The sequence below is a fragment of the Truncatella angustata genome (genome assembly GCF_020726525.1).
Source record: "Truncatella angustata strain MPI-SDFR-AT-0073 chromosome Unknown BKA67scaffold_9, whole genome shotgun sequence".
NCBI classification, from domain to species: domain Eukaryota; kingdom Fungi; phylum Ascomycota; class Sordariomycetes; order Amphisphaeriales; family Sporocadaceae; genus Truncatella; species Truncatella angustata.
This window is the reverse complement of record NW_025763389.1, coordinates 302,065-322,497: the sequence shown is the minus strand read 5'-3', so window position 1 is coordinate 322,497 and position 20,433 is coordinate 302,065. Positions and strand designations below refer to the sequence as shown.

The 20,433-nt window shown below is 50.5% G+C and overlaps 6 protein-coding genes across 6 annotated transcripts; 4 read left to right on the top strand and 2 right to left on the bottom strand.

Annotated features, from left to right (window-relative positions):
- Positions 1-1,831: 1,831 nt before the first annotated feature.
- BKA67DRAFT_663025 (ribosomal protein S5 domain 2-type protein) lies at positions 1,832-3,441 on the top strand (the record flags this gene model as incomplete). The annotated part of the gene is made up of 2 exons (XM_046108110.1): positions 1,832-2,466; positions 2,523-3,441. The coding sequence occupies 2 exons, from the start codon at positions 1,832-1,834 to the stop codon at positions 3,439-3,441; spliced, it is 1,554 nt and encodes a 517-aa protein (XP_045953133.1).
- A 684-nt stretch (positions 3,442-4,125) lies between these two features.
- On the top strand, positions 4,126-6,642 carry BKA67DRAFT_412212 (uncharacterized protein). The gene is made up of 2 exons (XM_046096764.1): positions 4,126-5,486; positions 5,572-6,642. Exons 1-2 carry the CDS (start codon positions 4,254-4,256, stop codon positions 6,367-6,369), a joined length of 2,031 nt encoding a protein of 676 aa, XP_045953132.1. The 5' UTR covers positions 4,126-4,253; the 3' UTR covers positions 6,370-6,642.
- A 1,141-nt stretch (positions 6,643-7,783) lies between these two features.
- Positions 7,784-9,864, bottom strand: BKA67DRAFT_580092 (carboxylesterase). Its single transcript, XM_046103821.1, has one exon. It carries the CDS (start codon positions 9,673-9,675, stop codon positions 8,050-8,052), a length of 1,626 nt encoding a protein of 541 aa, XP_045953131.1. The 5' UTR covers positions 9,676-9,864; the 3' UTR covers positions 7,784-8,049.
- Positions 9,865-10,075: 211 nt separating this feature from the next.
- On the top strand, positions 10,076-12,210 carry BKA67DRAFT_611239 (Alpha/Beta hydrolase protein). The gene is made up of 2 exons (XM_046105394.1): positions 10,076-10,564; positions 10,640-12,210. The coding sequence occupies exons 1-2, from the start codon at positions 10,389-10,391 to the stop codon at positions 12,051-12,053; spliced, it is 1,590 nt and encodes a 529-aa protein (XP_045953130.1). The 5' UTR covers positions 10,076-10,388; the 3' UTR covers positions 12,054-12,210.
- A 3,503-nt stretch (positions 12,211-15,713) lies between these two features.
- Positions 15,714-17,274, bottom strand: BKA67DRAFT_683826 (uncharacterized protein; the record flags this gene model as incomplete). Its single annotated transcript, XM_046108978.1, has 4 exons — positions 16,900-17,274; positions 16,318-16,823; positions 16,178-16,248; positions 15,714-16,120 (listed from the first exon to the last, which is right to left on the bottom strand). The coding sequence occupies exons 1-4, from the start codon at positions 17,068-17,070 to the stop codon at positions 15,714-15,716; spliced, it is 1,155 nt and encodes a 384-aa protein (XP_045953129.1). The 5' UTR covers positions 17,071-17,274.
- Positions 17,275-18,814: 1,540 nt separating this feature from the next.
- BKA67DRAFT_663020 (transferase family-domain-containing protein) lies at positions 18,815-20,302 on the top strand (the record flags this gene model as incomplete). The annotated part of the gene is made up of 1 exon (XM_046108109.1): positions 18,815-20,302. One exon carries the CDS (start codon positions 18,815-18,817, stop codon positions 20,300-20,302), a length of 1,488 nt encoding a protein of 495 aa, XP_045953128.1.
- Positions 20,303-20,433: the final 131 nt, after the last annotated feature.

Here is a 20,433-nt window from a genome sequence, read left to right as displayed (position 1 = left end):
CGCGGCTTCTTAGGCAAGCCAAACGGGTAAAATGGCGGAACTGGCCCAGAAAACGGCCTCGGACTTCTTCTTGGCCCAGCCCAACAAGCCAAGGCTGTCGTGTAGGCAGAGAGCATCGCGGAATAGGCTGCAAGCAAGAAATGTGAAATTACGGCGGTACAAAACCATGCGAAGACCGTGAACGCTCAGACAGAAATACGGAGTTCAAGCTGGATTCTGGATCTGACCAGTAGCGTATCCGACGGGCTCCGAGCTATGCACTCCGTTCGACCAATCAGTAAAGATTCGAATTACCAGATCTGGCAATGAAGAAGGAGCTGAGTCCGGCTCTGCTAGCTGTGGGCCAGGGCTTCCCCGGGCCCGATCGGAGAGATTGCCCGGGTTGGTCTAGATTCTTGGTGGTGCACATGAGGCAGTTGCAGAGGCCCATTGGCTGCTGCCACCCACACTCATCCACCGGTTATTGTGTCCCGTCTATCATACAAAGCGGTTCCGTTTCCTAAAAGTTCCAGTGGTTAGTCCGTACACCACGCACCATCCAGCAGAGGTTCTTCTCCGACCTGCCGTCGCGCACATGGTCGGTCGTGAATGTAATTCTTATCGGCGATTTCCAAAATGGACGAGTAAATTTCGCCTTAAGCCCCGAGCCGACGAAGTGTAGATCGAAGCATTGCACTTGAGCCCCCGGGCCGGCTCGAAAACGTAGTCGAGGTAAACTCGGAGTACAAAGTCGGGCGCCCCTTCGGTCGATCTTACTTTTATTGTTGACATGTGTCGGCGGCCCTGGCAGCTTTGCATGGTCTTCTAAACATAGTCATCAAGCCATCTCACCGATTTGGTCCGAGAACACTAACAGGTGCATGGGCCTATTCAATGAAATTTGATTTATGGGGATATTATAGGACACGCAAGTTCATAGCACTTTCGAATGTGCTGAGTGTCAGGGTTGCTGTCGCAAAGAACTGCAAATTCTTTGGCAGCGATAGATACCTCGGCAGCTTTGCTAACCTAGTCCACTGTGGATGACAGCGAATGGGACCTAGTTATGCTGTGCATGCTCCTACATAATAACTAGTAGTCACTCGTATCGAAAAGGCCTTGGATAACAGCAATCCATACGTTGAGCCGTACTGCATCTTGTGTTTTATGGCATTGACCGGGTGACGGATCACGAGTCTCATTACTTCACGTTGTGTTGTTCGTTGCCCGTACGACTATCAGAGGTGCGCTCATCTGGGTGGGAAAGGGAAGATTTTAGGCTAGGATATCCACCGGGCTCTTAAGGTAATTTGTAGGGTGTAATTTCTAGAAATTAGCAGCGGGGGAACCGGAGCCCATTTATGGCGGGGGAGTATGGAGCAGTGACAGCATTGGAGAGCTCGAGCTTCCTCCCTGTTCTTAGCGCAACCCCCAGACATGGAGTCTCGAAGAGCTTCACGGTCCAGAGAAATGCCTCAAACCGGGGTTTCGCACTTTACTCGAAATATGATGGCCTGCCCTAACAAGTTTTCCACACTTTTGATTTCCTTCGACGCGATATCTGCTCTTGGGAAGCGGAATTCTTTGCGGGAAGCCTGTCGTCGGGGGGAAACGTGCCATCGTGAAGTGAAGCGGGGTTAACGTTAGTTCATCGACCGACTCCTTGGAGAAACAAGAAACGAGCGGGGCATTCCGCGGGGTGTCCAAAAAGGCCGAGCATCGTGATCAACCTCTTGAACTCGAATCACATCACGCGACGAGCGCAAACAATAAGAGACGAGACGAGACGGGGCAAGACGAAGAATTTGCAACTCCCATCATCATCGTCCACATACCATACACAACCGTCAACATGTCAGGACCAGTGCCAGAAGTCACTGCGCTGCAGGAGGTCTACACCGATCACTCGCTACTAGACCAGGGCAAGCGATGGAACAAGCTTCTCGAAAAGTTCCAGAGCACCTATGGCAGCCCGGCTGAGTTCGTCGCTCGTTCGCCCGGTCGTGTCAACATTATTGGCGAGCACATCGACTATTCCCTCTACTCGGTCCTGCCCATGGGTATAACGCCCGATGTCATCATCGCCGTCTCAACCCAAGTCGACACACCCGCCGCCGAGGGCTCATACAGGCTGAAGCTGGCCAACCTGGACGAGGCCCGATTCCCCACCCGGGAGTTCGAGCTCGCGCATGGCGACGTTGAGATAGATGCGACGAAACATGAGTGGACCAACTACTTCAAGGCTGGTCTGAGGGGCGCGTTGCAGCTGCTCAAGAAGAAATATGGTCCCGATTTCAAAACCAAGAGCATGCAGGTGCTCATGGACGGAACTGTCCCTGCTGGCGGTGGTCTCAGCTCCAGTGCCGCCTTTGTGAGTGCCAGTGCTCTGGCTGTCATGATCGCCAACGGTGAGAAAGATGTCGATAAGAAGGACTTGACAGAGGTCGCCATCGTGAGCGAGCGTGCGGTCGGTGTCAACTCAGGCGGGTAAGCTTTTTCCTAGCATCGTCTCCTGGCGAAAACGTGTGCTGACCTAATTCAAGTATGGACCAATCCGCATCCGTCTTCTCAGAAAGAGGTTCTGCCTTGCTTGTTACATTCTCGCCGTCGCTATCAGCGCGACCCGTCTTCTTCCCCAAGACCAACCCAGAACTCATCTTCGTCGTTGCACAGTCATTCGTCACGTCGAACAAGCAGGTGACTGGACCAATCCACTATAACCTCCGCGTGGTGGAATGTAGCATGGCAGCTGCCGTCCTAAATGCCAAATTAGCTTCTGGTACCGAGCTCCCCAAGGACGCCGGCCCGCTTGGCGTATCTCTGCGCGGTTTCCACTCCAACTATTTCAAAGACACTCAGAAGTCAATGCCGGAGCAACTGTCTGAGCTCATAGAGCTGACAAAGTCCACTCTTACCCAGGAAGACGGGTATACGCTTGAGGAGGTCGCATCCGCTGTGGGGACGACTGTGGACGACATCAAGGCCAAATTCATGTCGAGCTTCCCAGTTCGTGGTGAGCGCTTCAAGTTGAGGCAGCGCGCACTCCACGTGTTCACGGAAGCTGCTCGAGTGTTGCAGTTTCTATCACTGCTTGAGGACAAGTCGCATCACTCAACTGCTACTGACACTACTGAGTACAACCAAAAGCTCGGCGATCTGATGAATGACACTCAAGACTCGTGTCGCGAGCTGTATGAGTGTAGCGCGCCAGAAATTGACGAGCTGTGCAAGATTGCTAGAGATGCTGGCAGCTATGGTAGTCGATTGACAGGTGCTGGCTGGGGTGGATGCAGTGTCCATCTCGTACCGGAGAACAAGGTCGATGATATCAAGAAGGCCTTCCACGACAAGTACTATTCGAAGCGCAATCTGAGCAAGGAAGATCTGGAGGCTGCCATTGTCGTTAGTCGTCCGATGAATGGAAGCGCAGTCTTCAAGTTGGAGGGCGGCAAGCTGCCATAGCTTTTCGTAGGTGTTTTAACCAGAACATGGACAATGAAATGAGGTTCACCCAACTGTTCTCAGGGCTCGCCGTCGACCAGGAACGACATTGCGCATGGTGTGTTGTTATCGAGTCGACCCAAGATCGCTGCCAGGCCACCAATCAGTATTACGGTGGATTCAAGAGTGTAGTAAAGCTGAAACATCCGGTTTGGGGAGTAAGGCTTTCAAACCCATCCACAACAGTTGGGTATCTGAACTTGGTGGTCGTGACCAAATCCTTCCCATGGTTAGTCGCAACTGGACGGACCATGCTGCGCGTGTTGAGGTTACACCCACGATGTGTCAACGTACCAAGAGGTTGCCATGTCCAAGTTAGATATTTGGTTTAATTCATGACCACGGCCTTTTTAAGAAGATTCGATGACTTAATCCTGACGTCTGCGGAGTTTCCCGCTTATGCTTATTTCGGGTAGGGGGAAACTCATGCATCCAGGCCGCTGGGTGCGCCGCTAGGGTGGTTAGTGCTGCATGTCCATGGATCCTCTGGGGCCACTCTTCAAACTGCTTCAGCATGGTGTCCAATGAAACCAATGTTATAATTAGCAATCTGTGGACTGGCCAAGCAGAAGAGCAGAGGCGCAGCTCCCAACATGCAGCCTTTTCTGCATAGTAAGGATTTCATGACCCCCTGTCAGGGCCAGCGGGCGCTGATCACTCTTCAAAATTGGCTTTCCGGCCAGGGTTGGCAATGCGCTGTCATCTCTCTTTCTCCTTCGAGAGAGCAATTCTCCGTCGAAGCAGTCGTGCTATGAGGCACAGATCCTACCACGATGGTGTCCCATGAGGAGTCGTTATTCGACAACAACAAATACTTCTTCCCCGAGGGCGCCGCCAAGGTCAGAGAACAGCGCGCCCAGGAGCAGCCATGGCTGGAGGTGTCGGCCCTTCGAGACGAGGAGCATGGGACACCCGGCCTACAACCCGTGCCTAATGAGCAGAAGTACGCGGTCCACGAAGACAAAGGATTATACGGAAATTACATCACCCCAGCGTTTCTATCTCCACAACCGGCTCCAGTGCTATCGCAGGCAGCATCGTTTCAGAATGAATCACATACAGCCGATGCGCTGGTTGCATCTCACGACGAAGAGCTCCTGACATCGTCGCAGACCGAGGCCTGGTCACAACCAGCAACATTAGAACCTCCACCACATTGGTCGCAACCAGTCACTGCACCCGAACGACAAATCCAATGGCCGCAACCAGTGACAGCGACAGAACCACAACATGATTATCAACATTCAATAGCAGAAAATTCACATCAGGCCTATTTGTTTTCTGCCGGCGCTGACCCCGGTCCCCAACCTCATTCGCAATGGTCACGTTCTACAACTGCAGTCGCGCCGAGTGTTGCACTGGCGCCCAGTAACTATCCCGAGCAAACATACTGGGCGCAGTCCCATGATCCGTACGGCCACGCTACGCAAAACGGTGCCGGCCAGCAGCATTCATACTGGTCCCTTGAGATTTCATCACAATACTCCGACGGCCGTGCATCCGCATGGACCCACGGCACAGACGGGCGACCGACCGTTATCGGAAGTCCTGATATACCTCTGATAAAGGAGAACATGGCATCGACAAGTCCGAACAAATGGCTATCGGGAGCGCCTGGAAAGAGTCGCCAATGGTGGATCGCAGGCGGCATCCTCGGCCTGCTGATTGTGATTGGCGCCGTTGTGGGAGGAGTTGTTGGGGCCAATGCCCTTAAGAATGCCGACTCGATGGTCGGCGGCGGCCAGACACCCCCCAGCGGAAACACAACAATCACGACACCAAAAATTATTAGGCAGAACTCGAGACTGGCTGTTACGGGCTACCGGGGTGCCAGCGGCAACTATACGCTCAGACTCTTCTTCCAAGACCCAGACAACCAGCTGCGGTTCATGGACAAGTCGAGCGTCGGCGGGATTTGGACGGATCCCGTCACGCTGGATACGCTGGACTACAAACCCATGCCCAACGGGTCTATCGCCGTTGGGTCGTACCTGGGCCATGATCCGGTAAGTCATTGATGTTCCGGTTGTTTGCGGCTGCCGATCGGCCATGTCATTATGAAGTCGTGCTGATTTGTTATTGGTGTTACAGCAACTACTCGAGTTCTTCTACGTCGACACCAACAACATAATCCGCGGTGCCAAGTTCAACTTCTGGAACATCGGCGAGCCCCCGAAGGGCGAGGCGAGCAATATTAACGACTTCCCGCTCAAGGTGGCGGAGAACTCCAGCATATCCTGCTACTTCCCCCACGTCGTCTCGCAGGACGCCGACGCCACCGTCCGCTGGAGCAAGATGATCGGCAACGGCTCCGACGAGTCGCGGTGGTACTGGGAGAACGACACCTCGGTGCACGTCGCGGGCTCGCCGCGCTCCGGCCTAGTCCTGCTGCCCGTCGCGCAGACGTACTGGGAGGACGCCGGCTTCGTGTACCGGGACGGCAGCGGCCGACTCGCCGTCGCTATCAGGGACTACGACTTCCGAGGCAACGCGACCAGCGCGTACTCCTGGACCAAGGGCGCGCTGTCGGCCCCCGTCATACCGGCCGGCTCGGCCATCGGAGCCTTCGCGGTCGGCAGGCCCTACACCCCCGAGGACCTCAACACGTACATACTGTACCAGGACGACGACGGGGTCATACAGGTCGTCTGGCAGGACGGGGACGACGGCTGGCGCGGTCCAGAGACGTATGACGCGCTGGACGGCGCGGAGGTGGGCACCGATATCAAGTGCCTGACGCAGGGGTCGTGGGACGCCGTCAGCGTCCAGGTCGGGAGGGGCCAGGACATGAATCGCTGCTTCTTCCAGGAGAAGGGGACGCGGAGGTTGAAGGAGGTCTGGTTCGACGGAAACGAGTGGAGGGATCAGGGGTTTGTACCACTGGATTGATTGATCGATTGATTGATTTGTGTATAGATGATGATTGACGTAGATACCCCCCAGCTTTGTATGAATCGAGAGATACCATGAGTAATATAATGGAAAGAACAAATTACTCATGTAAGCAAGATTTGGAACAAAATGCAGATCCAGGTTCTGTTCAGAGGTGAAATTCTCGGGGCAGGGGTAGGATGGTGAGGAATATGCCTTCTCAATAACCCTCCATGCACTAGCTGGCCTGGGATCTCGCTGCTGTAAATTAAAGAATAATATAGTACCTAGACTTTAGTATTTAGATCTCTTTTTCTATTCGTCTGTTTCACTTTTCCTCCCTTCTTTTCTTCTCTTTCCCTCCCCCCCCCCTTTCTGTGTCATCTCCCGCTCGCAAAAAAAGTTTAGATTGTTTAGCGCCTGGTTTTCAAGACTGGCCAAACGTAGATCCTGTTCTTCACCTTTTTCCCACTGTGCATTTGAGCGACATTCGTGGTCGAACCAGACCAACTCTCCGAGCAGTCCCTCTTCGTTGGATTCTACATGACATTGGCGAATATTACTCGAATCTGGCGTCATGCTCTGCCCAACTCTGATGGATCGCTTCGTCGGGTGAACGGCCCAATAGTTCCTCCCTCGCGTTGTCCGCGGACGATGAGTCCCGGTGAAAAATGATCCTGGAGCTGCCGACCTCAAGGCCGAAAACTTCCTCGGTCTGCAGACGGTAACAAATACTCTAGGCGAAGGCGAAGCTCCCACACTGGACCGTGATTCCCTTGTAAATCTATCGGCAATCTAATTTTGCCCCAGGACCGATGCTCTGAGATGGGGCCGAGAGGAAATGTCTTCCAACCATCTTGGGCGACGTTTGCATAATGTCTGGTACGGTCCTAAGTAACCGTACCCGAGAGTCCGAGGATTGATTTTTCAATTATGCGTCGTTCGGAGCTAAAGGGGTACGAGTTTCTGGCACCTTCGCAACATCAAGTGATGAGTTGGAGGGTGTTGTCAATGAGCCGGAGAACGAATATGCTGAGGCAAAACCATCACGTACGCGATAGCCTGTTTGCTGCTAATGCAGACGTTTTCTTTTTCTCTTTTTCTTCTTCTTCTTCTTGAAACCGTGCCACAGCCAAACCGGGTTGAGTCGCTTGAGGTGCTGCTATGTTTCTTAGTGAGGGCAAAAAGCGACGAGTACACTATTGGTCAGAAGGAGCTGGCAGTAGCAATCAATTGGCTAATAACTATATTGAAGGAACATCCTTAATGTGGTTCGTACCATCAGCCAACGTTAGTGTTGATATTATTCCCATTGCATGTAACCGGCTGTTATATAAGCAGCAGCCCAGTTACAGGGGATAGCAGAGGATCAACAATGACCGTATGAGTGAATTGAAAATGAAGAAGACATCGTAACTATGTTTAATCTTAAGGATTTTTGGAAGATTTTCAACATGAGATATTCAGCCTACTCAGTAAGAAGATGGGTATGGCAGTGAACAGCGCAAATATCATTGGATGTCCATAATGGGAAGAAAGAGACTAATGGTGTGATGGAAGCCACCAGTTGTGATCTTGTCCACGGATTCTCTTGCCACTGCAACGATATACAATAGCTGGGATGGCCACAATGCGCCACCACAACAGCAACTTCTCAGAGAGAGACAAGACCATCATACACTGGCACTCCACTCCCACCTACCACGCGATTTCCTGGGAAAAGTACTCTGCTATAAAATCAAGAACATCATCTGATGCCACCGGAATTGCACCGTATCCATCACCCAATTGCATCGTTGCTTTAGATGCATCACTACTTGGTTCCCACTCCGTCAAGTTACCACCATTCGGGTTGCCCGTTGCAATGAAGTTGTACCAATACTGGGAGATTGTGTCCTGAATAAGATAATCTTCAGCAGTCCAGTTCAATGCCCGTCCCGTAAGGGTTGTGCCCCAGGGGATGTTATGGAAAGCATAGTTGATTTCACTGCCATGAAAGGCACCTGAACTCTGGCCCGGCGGCGCGTGCGTCCAGTAATAGGTATAGACGCTACTATTGCCGCCACCTGCGGCCCAAGCGTTCGCCCAATTCCAGACCGAGGCCAGACTCTGGTTGCGATAGAAGTTGTTTGTCTGGGTGCCGGCCTCGGAGTCAGTCGACGCCGGGAAAAGTTGGAAATACCGGTCCTCAAGTCCAATGGGCTCGAAGATGGCGCTGTTGCTGGTATTGTAGTCGGCTAGGGAAATGGTGCGCGGATCAGGCGTTGCCCCGCTCTCATCTCTATTATTGCCTGTGAGAATCGGCACATCGTTCTGCAAATGGCCTGCCAAAGTAGCTTCGTAGGTATCTAGCAGTACAAAGCCATCAATTACAGGACGGAATACTGGGGGAGCCATGTAGGCCGAATTGTTTGCGAACGGCGTCCCAACGAAAATGGGATCCGACTGCGGACTGGCGGCCAGAAGTGTCTCAACCGGGAGCAGTCGTGCTTCCGCAATGGAGCTCACATTGAGCGCTTTGAGAAACTCAACACCTTCAGCCTCGGCATCGGTTTTGTTGCGGTGGCTTGTAGCGAGCGAACCGGTCAGGGGGTCGTGGGGAGCTCGTGCGCCGCTTTCTGCTATGGCTCCCTGGAATAGACCGGCTGCTAGAGGGGAGTAAACCATGCTGAGGGCAATTCCGGATCCGGCAGATTGGCCGCCAAGGGTGATTTGACTCGGATTGCCTCCAAACAGTTGGATGTTCTCGTTTGTCCAATGCAAAACTGCGATCTGATCCTGTAGAAACCAGTTGCCAGTAGAGTTGCCTTCAGCCTCGGCGCTCAGCTCCGGATGTGCAAGGCCACCAAGCACACCGAGCCGATAGTTATATGTAATCACGACAGCGCCTTTGGCTGCAAGCCCCGAGCCGTCGTAAGTCGCTTGCGAACCCGAGCCGCCGCTGAAGCGGCCGCCATAGCTCCAGAGATAGACTGGATAGTTGGTCTCGTTCGTGAAGTTCTCCGGTGTCCAGATGTTCAGGAAGAGGCAGTCCTCGGAGCCCTCGACGGTGCCATTGAATCCCAGCTGGGCACAGTCATTGCCGAATTCAAAAGCATCAAATGTGTCGTTCCATGAAGTCGGGTGCGGAGGATGCGCCCAGCGGTAGTCACCCGTTGCGGGATCTGCAAAGCGGATGCCTTTAAAAACATTGACCGCAGACACGTACTCAGACACGGTGCCGCGGACGGGCCCATTGTGGAGAGCGACGACAGGATTCTGCTCCGAGGAAGCTAAAGAAAACAGCAGTCCGCCGAGCAAACAAAGTTCACGAAAACGGGTCATGGTGACTGGTGTAGCTTTCTTGGCATACTTCTCCCCAATTATAACGTGGCCGAGGGCCAGTTCTTTATACTAGTTACTAATAATTTCAAATGTTGACTAAGTTGCACGCCGCGTGAGCTCGGCATATCAGCATTTGTTGTCGGGCAATGCAGGGGTTTTAAAATTCTGTGGTGATCGTATGAGTAGAATTAATGTTTTGAAACGATGATCTACGTAGCACCTACCTTATAAGGCTACTAAAAGGCTATACAATCCTCATCAATTACGACGTCCCCTATTTGGCGTAGTTACATTTCCGATATGTCCGAGTTCTAGCTCCGCGCACTTTTTAGGCATTGAGGCGAAATTGTGGGGTTTCGCACTAATGAGTAGATACATGTCACCTCGGCACTTGTTTCCAGGAGAGTAAAACGCCACCCAAAAGGAACAGCTCTTTAAGCCGCCGTTTCGACCGCCGAGTCGTTCTAAGTAGCGTCGGTTATAGCCCATTGACGACGCGTCACGGGTAAGGCGAGTGTGACTTGCATGCGTAATGAAGATCCTAGTAAAGCGAGAGCGAGCTATGGTGGGACGTACGTCTGGTTCGCATATAGGGCAACCTCATTATATCAATCATCTACAATGTACCCTTCTCTTGGCGTTGTAATCATAAGTCCTCGATCTGCTCGCTCTTTGTTACAGATCATTCTCTAGATCAGGATTTTATTTACAAAATGCCATCTTGGATAGTTGGCTCTGCGTGGTCCTCGGCACTTCTGCTGCCAGTGGCCAGAGCAGCGCTCTATGATTCAATTCTCCAGACTCCCAATGGCCCAATTCAGGGCTACCAGGCCTTTAACGCCAGTCCGGCAAATATGAACCTTACCAACTGGCGTGATGTTACTGTTTGGTGAGTACTCATGAGAACTTACCGATTCAAGAAATAGTATTTGGATAAATTGATGCTGACATTCAACGTCCTTAGGAAGGGCGTCCCGTTTGCAGCCGACACTTCTGGCGAGAATCGTTTCAGACCTCCCCAGAATGTTACCGCTTGGACTGAGACTCTCGATGCTAAGGACTATGGTCTTTCTTGCCCATCGTCTGGTACCACATATGCGACTATTGGTGAGGACTGCTTGAACGTCAACATCTGGAGCGCAGCAAATTCTACCGACGACAAACTCCCTGTTGTCATGTGGAGTTACCCTGCTGGAGGATCTAATGCTGATCCTCGCTTTGACGGTGGTGGCATGGCTGACAAGGGAGTTGTCTTTGTCAACTACAACTACCGTACTGGCCCAACTGGCTGGCTTGTCACTCCCGAGCTGACTCAGGAGAACTTGGCCACCGTCGGTGTGAACAGTTCTGGAAACTATGGTATGCTGGACCAATTTGCAGCCGTGCAATGGATCCGTGACAACATTGCCTCTTTCGGTGGTGATCCTGATCATATCACGGTCATGGGTCAGTCTGCTGGTTCTGCCGCTACATACCACATTCTTAACAGTCCTCTAACCAAGGGAAAGATCGTCGGAGCTATCATTCAGAGCGGTGTTCGCGATCCTCATGATCCGTCTGCCGTAAGCTTGGCCGAAGGCTACCAAACCTACAGCGTTTCGGAGGAGTTCAGTTTGGAATTCTTGGCCTCTGTGAATTGCACTGATATCGCCTGTATGAGGTCTTTGCCCATGGAGACTCTCGACGTTTCGTCAACCCCTGGAACAACCAGTGCGTCTTGGAAGGCCACTCTCGATTACTATTGCATGCCCGATACCTATTTAAACACGCTGGAGCTAGGTTTAGCTCACGATGTCCCAGTTATGACTGGTAACACCAAGGACGAGAGCGGTGCTTCGTATGGTCTGAACATTACTCTTGCTGAATACCTGGCCGATCTCAACTCAACTTACGCAGACGAGTTCCCCGCCAAATTCTTGGCTGCTTACCCAGCTAATGACTCGGCCACCGCCTCGGCCGCTGAGAATGCCCAGTACACCGACAGATCCATCATCGGCACCCAAAATTGGGCGGCTTACTTTTTGAGCAACAGGACCAGCCCAGTCTTTACCTACCTTTGGGACCACGCCCCGCCAGGACAAAATGCAGGTGCCGCCCACATGACTGAAATCCAATACACGCAGAATAACCTATACAACGTGTACTATGGTGAATGGGAGGCGGAGGACTACCAGATTGCGACCAAGATGAACGACTACTGGGTTAATTTCATCAAGTCCGGCGACCCCAACGGCGCTGGCCTGGTTCAATGGGACAGCGTGAACGCCTCTACGACAGTAACACAGGAACTTGGTGATGGTTGGGGTCCTCTAATCATTGCGCATGATGACCAGGTTGCCCTGATGGAAGAATGGCTTCTCACGTTACCGGCCATCTAAACCGGTATTTTAGTTTCCAGCCTGAGTTGCCTCGATCAAAGCTGGAGTGAACATTGTGCTCCTTGTTCTATATTCCCACTACATATTGTACATACATTTACATTGGAGTCTGAATGTGTCATATAGTTCTTTATCTGTCTAACCTGCGTTATCCCACTCATCCTTATCTAAGCTGTCGAACGGTCAAATATTGGCTGATGCGATGCCAAATTTCTAAATTCTGAAAATTGATGACCACACTTTGAGATTCAATTCGAGTACAACAAATCCCAAGCCTGCAGATTTCCAATAACGAGCGCTTAATATTCTAGTATTCTTTGATCTAAAACTGAACTTGTCATTGATAATGGTTTTTGTAAGCGACATCAATACGTCAAGCCTTGTCAGCAACCGCACCTGAAGCAGTGCACCATTCTCACTTGCAGAATTGTAATAATGACGGCTACATTTTAATCAGATTTGCCAGAGCGATTGCCATGGCTCGATCCTATTGCTTGGCTCCCAATAATCACTGCTTCCAGAAACAGGATCAATGACGATTTAATTATACAGCAGCCTTTATATGTGCCTGGGCTCTACGGCTATTCTATCTGTATAGAGAGACCGGATGCCGAACGTTTTACTCACGGGGACTCTGATTGATCGCAGCCATGCGTGACATTGTGTGAACTGCAGATGTTCCGTATAATGAACCAGTTGACCAACCTTTGTGAACGGGGCATGCCTCCGTTCGTTGATCCGTGCTAGAGGATGCTTCCAAGATGAAACCTGTCACCGAAACGTCATGGGGATGATGTCGCTGGGAAACGCTGGGTTCGATAGACAAATATCGGCTAACAAATTTATCACAACTTTTGACAGCTCTTCCCATGTCTGTAAATCTGATATTCTCGTATCGCCCCATATCCTGGCAACGCTCCATTGAGGAGTGACGAAGCTGTAAAACGAGTAGTACAACAGGTTTTACGAATCGGCATTTAATCAAGTAGTTTCCTCGACGTTTCCAGATGACCTTTGGTCTGAAGAACTGTGCGAAACTCACCGACGCGAGATGGCCGGGCACTTGCAAGATAATGCTACAAAATACCGGGTTCTCCCGCTCCTTCGAGCGACTCGTGAGCGACAACCAAAGCGGGATGGAGATCCAGTCCTATATCAACAGTCTCCACCCAGAGAATCATCAATAGTTTTATCGAGTGATTGAAAAGGTATATCGCTCAATATAGCACATTTGAACGAGGTCCTGGCGTATACAGGCAATCCTAGGACGCCGCTGTGTATACGAACCGATGGAGTAAAGTAGGAGCTTGAGATGCCTTCGTAAGCTGATACAAACCTTTTGATTCGTCTTGACAACATGACAAAATACAAGAAAAAGACTAGCCCAGAGTCTCAAAGATGCTCGGGCTTGTCGAGTATGTAAAACAACTCGACCATGAAGAGTCCCGTACAATAGGTTATGACAACGGATATCAAAAACAGAGCCTGTTTCGAGCTACAGGCAATTGCCAAACTCGATATAATTGGGAAATACTGAGCCAGGTGACATCTTCACATACAGCGAATGGAAAACGGTCAGCCGGGAAGACCTATTGTTGGTGGAAGGAATGGAGACAATCATTTGAGCTTCCACCCGGGAAAAGAAAATGAGAGGAACCATTTTTTTTGGGTTACTATACGATGAGTTCATGGAATCAGTATCCGAGAGAATTTCAGGGACAGCGGTTTGCAAGTGTTCATTCTTGTTGTCAGCCTTGACGTGAATCGGGAGGCTCCAATCTATTTAGGGACTGGGTTGCAGATCAACGGATTTCTGAACCAGAATCTGGTGACGACGTTGTTGATGTTTTCTTATATCAAAGAGATTACATGAAAATTGCTATCTACTAGACTAAAGTGGAAGCAGAGCTCGATGCAACAGAATATCCATATGCGGATTTAATTTCCACAAGATCATGGAAACATTCGAGACCGAGTACGACCATCTAGAGGGTGGTGATGCTCTATAGGAATTGGGACATGTGAGAATTGATCAAGGTCGAACGGCAACACGGATCCGTATACCCAAATCCATCACATCACAAGTGGATCACAGTTGAACTCACCCAAGGGACAAGCACGGGACCCATGCGTTATTAAGGAATTCACCTTTTGGACCCGCGCCATCGTCTCGTCAACACTGCCAATGTGCTTTCCCAGCAAATGACTAGTGGTCTGAACAGGACATGGAAGGATCGATTGAGCGGTGTATGGGAAGCCTCGGGAGATTGTCCACATGATCGTTACCGAGGTGTGGGAGTAACCGCTGAGTGTAAACGAAACTCGCAAAATCAAAGTGAAATGGACGAAGAAAGCAAGACTGTGACGGAGGCAGGTATGAGAAGGTGTGGAAATACTGCTCCCTTTGGTAAAGAAATAAACTGCCCCTGTTATTTAGATTTTCTTGAAGGAGCTTTCAGCTGCGAACAATATGACTCATGTTATGATAAATCAAGCATACCATCTACATTGAACAGCAATATCATTGCCATAGAACACCAGTGTCCATGATCTTCGTCTTTCCGTTTGGTTCTCGTAATGCGCCTTGTGGCTTTCGTCGAAGGTAGTGTGCATGCAGATCGTGGTCATGTCTAGAATATGGGGCTTTGATCAATGAATGGCAGACTCCTATCCCTCAGCCCTGAGGAGGCACTTTAACAGGCTTACCTTTGGTCCACATGACCGCGAACGTACAAACTCTCAGCACTTGGATTGGGTTCGAGTGGTCTGTGTTGATACCACCTTTTTCATGCACGTATCTACCAGTATATGCGGAGTTCAAAATGAGCCATTCCTTCTCAATTTTAGCAAAGTCTCTCATGATTGTAAGGCCTATACGGAAGTCGCTGCCAAGAGTCTTCGGTTGCTCTAGTTTGTACAAGCAGCTGCTATTGGTCCGTGACCAGCTGGAGGTCAGAGTACTGATTGGACCTTGAGCACTATAGCTGCTAGAATCAAGCTATAAGCTGATTGCTATTGACCAGTAAGGCTACTGAGGATAGCCCTATACAGATACAGATATATAAAATATACTTAGCGATCATGCCTAGCGGCAGCTGATATCTCATTGTCGCAAGCTATCAACCAGTTGCTAAGGTACGTACCGAAGTCTTGACGACCGAAGACTTTTGGTAGCGACCTTCGTATATTGGAGACATAAAACTTAGCTTTGTGTGGGGCCAACGGTAAGAAGGTAATTGTGCCACGGACTCGTTATAGGTGCTCCAATCAAAGTATCGGGAGTCAGGCACTCTTTGTCCAGCACGTTTAGAAGGCCACTTTTAGGATCTAGCGCATTCGCCCAGTCTTATCACCAGGCTGACTGAAGACCGGTGTATGTTTCATATGTCCAATTTGCATTTGAAGAGCTCAAGTAAGCGTAATGACTGTATCCGCATTACGCCAAATGTAGCAGAAGATGTGTGGGGTCGAAAAAAAAAGATTAATATGGAAGGTTTCTGCTTTGCCTCAGTTCTTCTCAGAACAGTTGTTTTCGGTGAATAAAAACCTTGGCGAAACGATTTGAACTTATTCCTCAAGAATGCAAGTAAGGATTAAGTATAATTTTGTAACTCTAATGCTCTTTATGGTCATTGAGCAGCAGCTTTTCTCTAAATTTGGCTAGTAATCAGATGTTCCGGGCCTATTCCTTTTCACCGGCTCCAACTCAACTGAGTAACTATAGTCAGCTCTAATTCCAGCACTCCTTCCATCAAGCAATATGCCTTTATCTGAATCGTCGTCGTGTAGACGCTCCCAGTCACCCGCTCCACCGCCAACACACGCTGTAGTAGTGGCTCGGTCAGTGGATTTGGCGAACGCACCCCTGTTGCCCGATGAATTATGGCCTCCTGCAATACCACCACCGATGGTCACTAAGGATTTCGCGTTTGGAGTGCTCGCTGACTTTTGTGTGTCTTGCTTCCCACGGATGCGCAAATAGAGACCGCGGACAGAGGGCAAGGAAGCGGCAATGCAGCCGATGCCAGTCTCGATAGAAGACAAAAAAACGATAAAACCAATGTAGTCTAAAACATGATGAGTATAGTCGTCGAGATGTGATGGGAGAGTTAATGCAAACGTACACATGAGATTGTCAGTTGGCTCCTTATAACGAGAGATGAAGGGAGCTCGAGCAATTGTCGTAAGGGATGCACTACGTAGTCATATCAGTTACTAACTAAGGCTATATTACAACCAGAAGATCAGTCAAGAGAGCACTTACACCGAAGCAACAGACAAAAGACCAAACACTCGCAACTTGGCCCTTGTTCTCATCTGCGTCTTCCACAATAACAAGCCCGGCAAAACCATACAGCCAAAGTCGGTAGCAATACTGGTGCCAGTGTTTGTGTGGCTTATGCCGATCAGCGTTTCTGTACTCGCACAGGTGGCTTTTCCTTCTGTAACCAAGGCTGTGTTCCAGTTGGCCTCGACGGGTCGACAGAAAGTTAGGATGCCAAAGAATGTGACACAAAACGACGCCCATGTTAACCCGAGAAGCCCCCAAACGGCAATGCGCATAACGCGATGGGCCTTTGCTGCAATACGTACGAGGGTGGTGCACACGGACGACTTGATTAAGGCGACTCCGATCACGTATATCGTAATCCAGATAATGTAGAACTTCTGCGCCTCAGCCTGCAGCCATGAGTTGAGGCGGTCGTTCTTGGAGCCTATACCCACAGTGACACCACGCACCGCGAGACTGGTGTCGATAATGTAGACGAACTGCGTTGAATAATCGTATCAGTGGTATGTTTCTGGATCGAGGGCATGTCTGAAATAGTGCAAATGAGAAACTTACCAAGCCGGCCAGCATCAATGCATCGTCCAGGCCGAACACCTTGTCAGTGAGCCGGATGTAGGTGCGGACCGCCACGCTGAATATAGCGAAGAAGAGAAATACCAGTGAAATCAAGATGATAGCAAGTGGGAAACCTTCAAGCGGGACAGACCTGGCGTTGGCGTCAGCCATACTGAGGACAGAAATATCTACGGGCTTCGGATAGATTAGGGATGATGTTCGAAAACAATGAGTGAACTCCAGGCTACCCGAACATCTCGAATCGCAAGAGTATTGTTGAGTTTATCAATTTGTGCAGAGTTTTCCTGCTAAAATGCTAATAATTTCGGTGTACTAGAGTTATGAGCCTCCAAATATACAATTTGGCACCCAGAGATCGCCGTCTCATGTTTTCACACTACTACCAGCCGTTCCATCAAATTGCCTTCGAGGCAAAATTCTTCCCACAATTAAGTTCCCATCTTGGAACACATCCCCTCGCTGCCTGGACACCGACTTCCGCGTAAGTGTCCCATCCTGGAAAGGGGCACAACAATATCGCACGTGAGGATGGTTACTCTAGGGTAGTTGGTTTATTAGTTACAGCTTGACCAGGTTCAGCAGATGAACTTGAATACAGCCAAGCTGCTCACAGGTCATCAGGATGAGCGGTTCCAAGGTAGCAGCCTGCCGAATGTTGAATATTAGCAGTGCCCATTCCCCTTATCCCCGCCCATTACTGCGTGTTACAAGGCCGACCCACAGCGTACCATCTTGCCAAACCCGATTGGCTCTCAGGGCAGTATAGGCTCCATAATTTTATGGAGCGATTTAGCATCAGAGACCGCCCTACGCGAATCCTTTCGCCAGCATGACACAGCGTGCTACGGATCCGTTTATTAATTCATTTCGGGAAACCATCCGTTCCCTTAGGGCCCTACTGGAACCCACATGCTTCAAAGTTGCCTTGTGTCGTTCATCAATAAGAGCCCTCCAAACAGATAGAAGCAAAGCGATAAAAAGATTGTTACAGGCTTGATCGGATTGTATTCTCCCGTAGTGAGTTCTTGATCAAGCCTTTTCCAAACCGAGTCTCGTGTCAAGTTGAGCTGGAAACTCAACGCCTAACCTTAGTCCAGAGGTTTTGGTCGCTAGGCATTTTAGTACGATCTTGCGGGCCGCTCCAGAACCTAGTGTTACTCCAGTATCACTCCAACTTACTCCAGGAAAGCTCTGACGCGTAAGGATATATTGGAGCAAAGAGTTGCGGCTAAATATCCTACCAACCTATATAGATTTTCCTCCCCCAAACACTAATTAGTTTATATGGTTCTCTGTCCATTCTCCAAGTCGTCTCTTTGGCGCAATGCGCAACTCGATTCGTAACGATTTGGGTCATGATCTGCAGTTTCTAAGCGATCTAGCCACCAGGTCACGCGGTGTGAGGGTGACGGTGAGACCGTCTTGTCGACGCATCATAATCGCAGCACCTGCATTCTGTAGCATGAGAACAAGCTCGGGAATAAGGCTTCATTTTTTTTCCTGCCGGCTGTATGTAGGGATGGTAATGCCTAGTTTCTACGCTATACCGGGATGTTATGGAGCTGCAACGTACGGGTATTGTGGATCGGTGCTGCAAAGGAATGGGTCGCGATGAGACTGAGTACGAAAAGATCTAAAAGTGTCTGGACTGCTTGATCCGCATGAAAAATGGGGTGATCCTGATATCACTTAAATTACTATCCTAGTCGTATATGGGTGACACGATAAAATCCAATCGGACTTTTTAGTATGCGAATGAGCCCTTCATTTTTCGGAGTACCAAAGTCGTTTATTTTCCTGATTTCTTGTTAAGGCTTTTCATAAAATACCTTAGTCACCGCCATCTAGTACATAAGCATAACCAATATTGCGTTTGCTGCGTCATTGGTTGGCCATGGCAAACATACAAGAAATCCGTGTCAGGCCCCTGACCGCTGCAATTGGAAGCCAGGATGAGATTTTTCAGCTATCCGACTTAGACCATCTCATGCCCAAGCTCTACGTGCACATGGTCGAGATCTTTGAGCTGCCAAAACACGCCGACAGAACCACCATTGTCAGCAATCTCGTCAAAGGCCTGGAACGTACTCTTGTCGACTACCCTATCCTGACGGGAACTCTACACTTTGACAATGAGGCACGGCGTATTGTGGTAAAGAAGCAACCAAGCTCATCCCTTGGCTTGTACGTCAAAGAGGCGACCGACAACGACATTCCCTCCTTCGCCGTGCTTGATAAATATGATTTCCCCGTACATCTTCTTGATTCGCCAAAGGTTTTACCCTCACTGTTTGTCGCTGAGCATTGGAACCCCGTACCTGGAAATGACATCTCAAGTGACGGCCCTGCAGTTGCAGGTGCACAGGTCACTTTCATTGATGGCGGTCTTATTCTCGGTCTTGCCATCCCGCATCAAGTGTGCGATGGACCCGGTTTCGAGCGTCTCCTTACGACATGGGCGCGGTACGCATCCGCCGCCATCAATGGGGCGGCCATCAACGACCTCGCCAGCTCGGCATCCCAAGTTCCCAGTCGCAGTATCCTGGCAGCAAAGAGCAAGCCTAGCCTCAGCCTAGAGGACCTACAGAAGCTCGGCGACAAGTTCCCTACCATAAAGGCACGCGACGGCCCCCCGGCTCCGCCGCCGGCAGACTTCAAGATGCCCGTTGTCAAGACGCGCGTTTGGCACTTCCCTAAGAGCAAATTGCAGTTACTGAAAGCACAGTGCAGTAAAGGACTTGAGAGCGGCACCTGGATCTCGACATATGATGCCATCCTCGCTATAATGTGGCGGGCTACCGTACGGGCGAAGTCGCCGCTTTTGAACCCGGACCCCAGCGCGCCGTCCAAAGCTGTCCATGCCGTCAACGGCCGCGGCCGCGCCGACCCGCCCATCAGCGATCGTTACATCGGTGCCGTCATTACTCTGCCGCAGTCCAAGGTCCTGACAATCGCGGAGGTACTCGGTGACTTGGAGGCGACTTTGCCCGTCTTAGCCGGTACCGTCCGCGCTAGCACCGCTTCCATCACATCCGAGTATCTCGACGACCTAGTCAAGTTTGCCGCCGGCTCTCATGATCTCCGCTGGGTTGAGCTGGAAATGAACTGGATTTTGGGCCTCGACTGCATGGCCTTCGACTGGCACACCATGAAGTCGTACCGGGACCACAACTTCGGCTTTGGCGGGCCGGCAGCGCTGCGGTGGCCCCATCCTGGTTTTGAGGGCTTCTTCTTCGTACTTCCGACAAGGGCGAATGTGAGAAATGCCGGCGAGGATGAAGGCATTGAGGTCTGCTTTGGGTTGGAGGAGAATTGCTATGCAGAGCTGGAAAAAGATGAGGAGTTTGCAAGGTATGCTGAGCAGAGAGGCTTAGGAATATAAGGATTTTCAATGAGCTGAGCAGTTTGGGTTTGGTCGAATGCTCCCCAGCCAAGCGCTAGACAGCAATTTTGATGTTTTGCTGGACGCTAGCATGGTGAAAGGTGCTGACGTTTGACATCAGAGACGCAGGA

Coding starts and splice junctions, on each gene's coding strand:
- BKA67DRAFT_611239 (XM_046105394.1), top strand. CDS start 10,389: ATGCCATCTTGGATAGTTGGCTCTGCGTGGTCCTCGGCACTTCTGCTG. Junction 10,565..10,639: donor TGGCGTGATGTTACTGTTTG/GTGAGTACTCAT, acceptor CAACGTCCTTAG/GAAGGGCGTCCCGTTTGCAG.
- BKA67DRAFT_412212 (XM_046096764.1), top strand. CDS start 4,254: ATGGTGTCCCATGAGGAGTCGTTATTCGACAACAACAAATACTTCTTC. Junction 5,487..5,571: donor CGTACCTGGGCCATGATCCG/GTAAGTCATTGA, acceptor TTGGTGTTACAG/CAACTACTCGAGTTCTTCTA.
- BKA67DRAFT_580092 (XM_046103821.1), bottom strand. CDS start 9,675: ATGACCCGTTTTCGTGAACTTTGTTTGCTCGGCGGACTGCTGTTTTCT.